The 9,112-nt window shown below is 40.6% G+C and overlaps 1 protein-coding gene across 1 annotated transcript in view; it reads right to left on the bottom strand.

Annotated features, from left to right (window-relative positions):
• Positions 1 to 7,207: 7,207 nt before the first annotated feature.
• Positions 7,208 to 9,112, bottom strand: part of RMND1 (required for meiotic nuclear division 1 homolog (S. cerevisiae)) — a 48,559-nt gene continuing 46,654 nt past the window's right edge. Inside the window, exons 12-13 of the mRNA XM_011943786.1 lie at positions 8,004 to 8,120; positions 7,208 to 7,555 (exon numbers count right to left, since the gene is read on the bottom strand). Of these exons, the coding sequence (XP_011799176.1) occupies positions 7,523 to 7,555; positions 8,004 to 8,120 (150 nt within the window). The 3' untranslated portion in view covers positions 7,208 to 7,522. The remainder of the gene's footprint in view (positions 7,556 to 8,003; positions 8,121 to 9,112) is intronic.

Below are 9,112 nucleotides of genomic sequence, written 5' to 3'. Positions count from 1 at the left end.
GAGGCAGGAGAATCCCTTGAACCAGGGAGTCGGAGGGTTGCAGTGAGCGGAGATGGTGCCACTGTACTCTAGCCTGGTGACAGAGCAAGGCTCCAAAAAAAAAAAAAAAAAAAAAGGATAGATTTAGTTTTGTGACGTGCTTTGGGGGTGGTGAATTTCTTAGCTTCATTCCTTTACTATACATCTCCCTTGAATTATTTTCCTTTTATTGTTGGTGAGTTACCATCATAATTTAATAAATTGCTTCTTTCTGTGGCATGTACATTCTTGTCACATTATTTTTCTAGAACTGTGCTGTCCAGTTCAACTCAGTGTCACACTAGCCATGTGTGCCGAGTAGCCACCTGTAGCTAGAGGCTACCATATTTAGACAGCTCACATAATATAAAACATTTCTATTATTGGAGAAAGTTCAGTTGGACATCACTGCTCTAGAATCATGTTTTGCTTCTCCCTATGTTCACGTTATCAATAGTGTATTGAGTTCAGAATAAGGAAACAATAGCCTCCTGATACTGTCATTAGGAGGGACAGAGTGGTTGATATTTATGAAGAGGAGGGTGTAGTGTAGTGTTTGGTAGTGGTTGAGAATATAGCCTTTGGCATCAGATCTGGGTCGGAATTGTGGTCCATCCCTTACACACTGTATAGTTTTGGGCATGTTACTGAACCTCTGAGCCTCAACTTTTCCTTTTCCTCGAATAGGGTTAATAATAATTATCTCATAACATTGGGTGAATATAAAACAAAACAGGAAGGGGGCGTAGCACAGTACCTCAGTAAATGATAAAATCATTAGTGTATTTTTGAAATCACTGATTTAAAAAATAAAAACCTTAGAATTATGTAGTAAAAGTGACTTTTTTTTTTTAGTATAGCGTTTTGTGAATTTTAACATAGTATTTATTTGTGTAATCACCAACACGAGAATATAGGTCAGGTCTATCACTTTATTTTGCTGTCTTTATAGACCTGTGCTGCTTCTACTCCTAACCTCTGGCTATCACCAATCTGTTGTCCATCACTATAGTTTTACCTTTTCTAGGATGTTACATAAATGGAATTACACAGTATGTCGCCTTTGCAGACTGGCTTCTTTTTCCCAGCCAGGTTGGGTTAAGAGCGATTAGTCCAAGTTGTTACATCCATCAGTCGTTGAAAACTGATCTTTAAAGACATTTTAATTTTGAATCATTATTTCCTAATTGTGAATCTGAATTCATTAACAGTTCTTCAAGTAGTGTTTGGCTCATGATTTTTGTGTTTAAAAGTAAAATAAATGGTAACATTTATAGGGAAAAATTACTTCCACCTGATTGGTAAAAACCGTGTGTGACATTGACATGCTTTTCTTTAGGGAAGGTTCTTGTTTTTAGTAGTTGATCCATATTAAAGCTCTGTAGAGTTGCTGCAAAGTCCAGAGTTGAAAAAGGTGGCTGTTAAAGTATCAGTTTCTAAAATGTGGCCGAAGATAGCGTGACCAGTCCTGGTTTGCCCAGGACTTTGCCAGTATTAGCAGTGAAAGTCTGGCTACTCCCAGGAAACCCCTTGGTCCCAGTCAAACCCAGAATGGGGCCAAGTGCTGTGGCTCATGCCTGTAATCCCAGCACTTTGGAAGGCTGAGGTGGCAGATCGCAAGGTCAGGAGTTCGAGAACAGCCTGGCCAATATGGTGAAACCTCATCTCTAATAAAAATAGCCTGGCATGGTGGTGCACGCCTGTAATCCCAGCTGGTTGGGAGGCTGAGGCAGGAGAATCGCTTGAACCCAAGAGGTGGAGCTTGCAGTGAGCCAAGATTGTGACTGCACTCCAGCCTTGGTGACAGAGTGAGACCGTGTCTCAAAAAACAAAAAACCAAAAAACCCAGAATGGTTGGTCACCTTGTCTGAAAGAGACAAAATCAGAGGATTCCAGTTCATCAGGTTTCAGTAGTGAACCATTGGCCAAGTATTTCAGCTAATCTTAATTGCCGTTGGGTGCTTAGAGTCAAAATCTCTAAGGTAAGCAGAACCCAAACCACATGAGGTTTTTCAGATTAAGATCAGCACCTTGATTTTAAGGTTTTGTGGCTAGAGGTTTAGATTTGATTGGAATTACATCGTTAGTTTTTGTTAAATTGTTAAGAGTTGGCTGGGCGCGGTGGCTCACGCCTGTAATCCTAGCACTTTGGGAGGCCGAGGCGGGCGGATCACAAGGTCAGGAGATCGAGACCTTCGTGGCTGACACAGTGAAACCCTGTCTCTACTAAAAAATACAAAAAATTAACCGGGCGTGGTGGTGGGCACCTGTAGTCTTAGCTACTCGGGAGGCTGAGGCAGGAGAATGGAGTGAACCTGGGAGACGGCGCTTTCAGCGAGCCTAGATCCTGCCATTGCACTCCAGCCTGGGCAACAGAGCGAGACTCCGTATCAAAAAAAAAAAGAGTAAGCAACTTCCCAAGCCTTGTGTGTAGAAGCTAGATTAAAAGTCAAGTTTCTACTTAACCAGAATCTCTACTGTTTTGTTTTTAAAATTCAACTGGTGATGTCTAAATCTGAAGTAAATTTTAAGTTCTTTGACTAGTTTGTTCCATTTTCCTGACTTTTCATATCACCTCTCTACACCTCTTGTGTAGATTTTTTTTTTTGAAACGGATTTTCGCTCTTGTTGCCCAGGCTGGAGAGTGCAGTGGTACCATCTCAGCTCTGCAACCTCCGCCTCCTGGGTTCAAGCGATTTTCCTCCCTTAGCCTCCCCAGTAGCTAGGATTACAGGCACATGCCACCATGCCTGGCTAACTTTGTATTTTTAGTAGAGATGGGGTTTCTCTATGTTGACTAGGCTAGTCTCGGACTCCTGACCTCAGGTGATTCCACCCGCCTCAGCCTCCCAAAGTACTAGAATTACAGGCATGAGCCACCGCACCCAGCCTTAGATTTCTTTATAGAGCATGTCTATAAGCAGATTACTTAGTTTTCCTGCTGTCTTCATTGGAATGTAAGCTTCGTGAAAGCCAGAGGCCCTATGTGTCATCTTTAGCACTGTGTCTTAGATCTTAGAGTAGCGCATCGTAATTTCTAATAAATAATTGTAAAATTGGATGAAAAAATGAGTATGAGTCAGTTTTACAATGCTGCATGCTTTCCAGATTATTTTGACAGTCTAGGGGATGTGGAAAGGTTTTGTTTTTAAAACATTTAAAAGTTCACGTTTTGTTTGACACTGTTCAGAGAAAGTGAAAATGTGGTCTTTAAAAACTTTTGTTGCCCAGGCATGGTGGCTCATGCCTGTAATCCCAGCACTTTGGGAGGCTGAGGCGGGTGGATCACTTGAGGTCAGGAGTTCGAGACCAGCCTGGCCAACATGGTGAAACCCCACCTCTACTAAAAATACAAAAAATTAGCCGGGCTGGTGGCAGGCGCCTGTAGTCCCAGCTACTTGGGAGGCTGAGGCAGGAGAATGGCATGAACTTGGGAGGCGGAGCTTGCAGTGAGCCGAGATGGCTCCACTGCACTCCAGCCTGGACAAAAGTGTGAGACTCCATCTCAGAAAAAGAAAAAAGAAAAAAAATTGTTTCATTAACCCTCTATGAGGGAAGGGAGTTTAGAATGGTGACATTAAAACCTTCCTTTAAAATGGCAATTCAGAACCAATAGAGAGAGCTGAAAGTTAGAGATTTGGATTTGGAACAATTCCCTCTACTTCTCATCCACATCACCTTATCCCAACACATGCACTTTGTAAAGGCATAGAGCAGGGTCTGAGGAGATTGGGTTGGTGAAAGAGAGAAGTGAGTCACTTGAGATTAGTACTTAGCAAGAGAGTGCTGATGAATTATTTAAAATCTGTGTAACCTGAGTATAAACCAATACATAGACTAAGTTAGTGCTTCTCAGAGCTTAGGGAGCCTAAGAGTCTCCTGGAGAATTAGAAGAAACAGACTTCCTAGCTGTGGTCCCAGATGTTCTGATTTAGTATGGTGTAGAACTCAGGAGTCTGTAATATTAACGGACAGTCTTGAGTATTTGCTGATGCAGTTGGTCTGAGGACCATACTTTGGAAAACCTGCTTTAGGTAGCAGACAGGACAGTAATTTAAAATAGGCAAATACGGTTTATTTTTAAAATGGTAAAACTAGAAAGATACTGATTTTATGTATTTTTTTTTTAAAAAGTCTGCTTCTGACTGCTACGGTTATCCAAGAAGGCACCCCAGAATACCTGTTGGCCACCGCTGTTTGGTATATGCAAAAATGTGTAGTTTAAAAAAGCCTTTTTGGGCTTGCACTGAGGAGCCAACCCGTTTTATACAGTGAAAATATTGCTTTATATTTAAATTAACCATTCTATTCCAGTGCAGGATTCAGTAACATCTATGCTGTAAGTTTCAGTTATGATATTTCTTAAAGATTCAAAGATGGTTCCTGGGAATTTGATTTAGCCTCCATTTCATCTGGGAGTTAATCTCACAGCAACCCTGTGAGACAGGTTAATAATTAAACCCTCCTGTTCACACATATTTCATTAATTCTTACAGCAACCTGTGAGCTAGTTTAATAATTAAATCTACTCCACAGATGAGGAAACTGAGGCCCAAGAGGTTCAGTGATTTGTCCAAGGTTGTAACAGCAAGAATTTGTGGTGAAACAATTCAAATCCAGGTTGGTCTTAATCAGTGAGCTCTCATGTGTGATAGAAATTAGATACCACTTTGAGAATTTTGGGAGCCAGTGGTGAATGTACTTACTTTAGGCTGTAAATACTCTGTGTAATTTCTTGGTCATTTTGTTCTTAGAGAGGTGGTGATCTTAATAAAGTTTTTACTTTATTAAGTAAGTGAAAGTTTTTACTTATGTTACAACTAAAACAGTTCTTTAAACTTTCATAACTTTAAGTTGAAGTTTTAAATCATAAGATTAGTTGAAAAAGATGTAATTGCCAGTGTATCATAAATATTGGTATTTTAAAATAAAGCTGTTTTGTTACTTAAGGAAAGCCCTTCTAATTTAGTGCATTGTGATAGTGTACTGAGCTGATTGTCCACCATGATCCATGTAAACATAGGTGAACTATGCAAATGTTTTTCCTCTTGAAAATGTATTTGTGTTACATTTCCTTTACAACACTTTATGCTAATAAATGTTTATGAACCTCTTTTGATCCTTTCATTTCTTGTAAATTTTTAAATATAACTTGAAGTATTTAATTTGCTGTAACCATAAGGCATCAAATGTTCATGTTTTTTTTCTGGACTATTTCACATTGTTACTACTAATTAGTTGACCAAAACAGCAAATTGTATACATTGATACTTGCAGTAAAATTTTACTGGAATTGTACCTCCTAAAAAAAATAGGAGAAAACATAATGGCCTCAATTAAAGGAAGGTTGCATTTAGCAATCTTTCAAATTGTCCTCTTTTGTTTTTGTGGCTTTCCAAAAATGTTGACAAATAGATTTAATGTATTTAAGTTATTGAATATAGTGGACCAAACTATTGAGGATAGGTGAGAGATGCCTCTTGTGTAAGTGTGATAAGAGAAGATGGTAAGAACAGGATACACTGCAGGTGTGCACACAGGTATGTTGATTTTATGAAAATCAGGAGGAGCTTGATCTAGAAAGCAATTTTTAAAGTTATTTTGACAGGGTTGCTGGCCTCAAGCAGTGCTCCCACCTTGACCTCCCAAAGTGCTGGGATTACAGGCGTGAGCCACCACACCCATCCTAAAAAGCAGTTCTTGAACTATTCGTGCCTATATGCTCCTTGGAGAATTTTTGTGGGTACCCTTGGCATACAGGCAGGTACCTCAGATGGAAGACAGCTACTGAAGAACTCTCGCTGGAAGACATCAGATGTTTATCCTAGCACTGTTAACTGCAAATAAATATGTCCATCAGATGAATGTATTCTCAGTATAATACTGTGTAGCAGTTAAGTGAGTTGCAAAACAAAAGGATATGTGTGAAAAAAAAGTTGACAAGTGAGGACTATAGTGGGGCATGAGGGGTTATGCATAAAAAGCAGTGAAGATAAAGATTTGATTTTTTTTTTTTAAATGTTGTCAACCCAAGGAGGTAAATATGTAGATGTTAGATTCTTTGTGCTTGGTATTTTTTAAATTTCCCCAAAATATGTCTGAAACAAATGTCTGTGGGAAGAATATTGTGACTAACTTGGTGAAAGGACAAAGTATTAATAAAAGGTGCCAGTGAACAGCCATACTCAAATCATGCCATCTAAAATAGGTATTTAAGATTTCATCTCTGCCACTGGAAGCCTGTCTTGTTACTGTATATATTGGTTTTTTTTTTTTTTTTTTGAGACTGAGTCTCCCTCTGTTGCCCAGGCTGGAGTGCAGTGGCGTGATCTCAGCTCACAGAAAGCTCTGCCTCTCGGGTTCACCCTGCCTCAGCCTCCTGAGTAGCTGGGACTACAGGCGCCTGCCACCACGCCCGGTTAATTTTTTGTATTTTTAGGCAGGGTTTTGCTGTGTTAGCCAGGATGGTCTCAATCTCCTGAGCCGCCTCGGCCACCCAAAGTGCTGGGATTACAGGTGTGACGGGTGTGAGCTACCGCACCAGGCCTGTATATATTGATTTCAACACGAGTTCCTGTATGGTTCCCTTAGCCAGGGTCATGATGCGATTCCCTGGGTATAGGTTAAGTTGTGGTGTCTAAAGCCTAAGTCCTTTGGCTTTAAAAAGTATCTGCCAAGATTTCCTAGATGCTAAGGTTTTCCAAAGTTCTTTTTTTTTGAGACAGAGTCTCGCGCTCTGTCGCCCAGGCTGGAGTGCAGTGGCCGGATCTCAGCTCACGGCAAGCTCCGCCTCCCAGGTTTACGCCATTCTCCTGCCTCAGCCTCCCGAGTAGCTGGGAGTACAGGCGCCCGCCACCTCGCCCGGCTAGTTTTTTTGTATTTTTTAGTGGAGACGGGGTTTCACTGTGTTAGCCAGGATGGTCTCGATCTCCTGACCTCCCTCGTGATCCGCCCGTCTCGGCCTCCCCAAGTGCTGGGATTACAGGCTTGAGCCACCGCGCCCGGCCCCCAAAGTTCTTAACTGAAATATTTTCCTTTTGAATTGTCAGTGATGTAAATGTAAACACTAGATTCATTTTTATTCACACGATATATTGGGGGCTGAAAAAGATAATTTCTTGATTAAAAAAACACCTATTAAATGATCACCCATTAGTGAACATTAATTTTTATTTTTGAGACGCCCAGGCTGGAGTGCAGTGGCATGATCTTAGCTCACTGCAACCTCGACCTCCCCAAGTTCAAGAGATTCTCCTGCCTCAGCCTTCCGAGTAGCTGAGATCATGGGCGTGTGCCACACCTGGCTAATTTTTGTATTTTCAGTAGAGATGTTTCACCATGTTGGCCAGACTTGTCTTGAGCTCCTGACCTCAAATGAGCCACCATCCTTGGCCTCTGAAAGTGCTGGGATTACAGGCATGAGCCGCTGAGCCTGGCTGAACATTTATTTTTTTGATTGTAGAACTTGAATATCTCTTGCAGTGACACTTTGGTTATCACTTGATCAGAAAAATACTCGTCCCAGCTCAAACATTACCTTAGAATAAAAAGTGAGAATTATTTAATGACAGGCAAATTATGGGTACAAACTAAAATGACTTCCAAGATTCTGATTAATGAGAAATGCTCCCAAAGTAAGGTAAATGTTTGCCCTTTCTCACATAGCAAGCTGTGAATTGGAGGCATGGATGCTTGATTTGATGTTGAGCTGTACATTATAAATTAACAGCTAGAACTTTTTCCAAATGCTGTCTTTAAAAATGCAGAACCTTGAGGTCCACTCTCAAATTTTAAAAAGTGAACCTTTTCAAAAATTACTTTTAATGTATTTGCAAAATAGTAATTTGAAACTTCCAAACAGTAATGATAACAAAGTCAGCCTCTTTCCTGCTAATAATGTTCTATCTCAAACTATCTTATTAGCATAGCCCCTGTATTTGTTAAGAGATGGTAACTGATTACGGTACACAGCACTTCCATCTTACCTCTATGGTAATGAGGATGACAATCATCCACTCCAAGCGGAGTGCCCTCTTCTCATTCAGGTGATTCCGCATTAGATCTGTTAGTTCCATGCAGTGTTGAAGTTTTTCATTCATGACCTGTGTAAGAAAAATTTTAGTAACGTATTTATATTTAAACAACTTAATACGGTCATATGCATAAAAATTTTATAGCTACACAGTGAAAAATCCTGCTCCTCAGTTCTCTCCCCAAAGGCAGCCAGCAACATTATCAGTTTCTTGTGAATCCACCCAGAGACATTTTGTAATGTACAGATTTAACTGCAAGAAATACTTGCATACTGAAGCTCTATTTGTAAGATTTTGATGGAAGAACTAAAAATAGGTTTTTGAGTCCTAGTTTTTAGTAGCTGCCCTTTTTAGCAGTTAAAAAAGGCAAACTTGAAACATGTTTTTTTAGCAAGACCTAAAGATAATTTACTTTCTACTAGAAAACCTACACTTAACATTTGACCTGCTGCACACACACCACTAGATGGCATTGCTTTCAACTGAACTGCAACAGTTCTGCATTCTGATGCCTCCAAACAAGCTGGCTGTAGGGGTTCAAAGAAAATAAAGTCCCTGAATTCAAAATTTGGATGTGACAACTGTTAAATGCCTACCTAATATCTTTATATATCACTTGCTTCTGGAAACTGGAAATCCTGGAAGCAAAATTTTAGAACAGTTTGTCTCATGGGGTGTACTGAAGTTACAGGTTTGGTCAGTGAACATTAAGAGATAAATCACAGGTACGTGTTCAGGAGTTGATTGGAATGTGTTACTGTACCATGTTATGATTTTTGCACATAGCATTAAACTGCCTTACTAGGCTGGGCTGCTGGGTGGCATATGCCTGTAATCCTGGCATTTGGGAGGCTGAGGCAGGAGGAGCACTTGAGCTCAGGAGTTGGAGACCAGCCTGGGCAACACAGTGAAACATTGTCTCTACAAAAAAATTAGCCAGGCATGGTGGTGTGTGCCTGTAGCCCCAGCTACCTGGCGGGGATGAGGTGGGAGGATTGCTTGAGCTCAGGTGGTCAAGGCTGCAGTGAGCCAAGATCACGCCACTGCACTCCAGCCTGGGT

This window comes from Colobus angolensis, unplaced genomic scaffold, assembly GCF_000951035.1.
Source record: "Colobus angolensis palliatus isolate OR3802 unplaced genomic scaffold, Cang.pa_1.0 Scaffold221, whole genome shotgun sequence".
Taxonomy (NCBI): domain Eukaryota; kingdom Metazoa; phylum Chordata; class Mammalia; order Primates; family Cercopithecidae; genus Colobus; species Colobus angolensis.
This window is presented reverse-complemented; position numbering and strand designations above follow the sequence as displayed.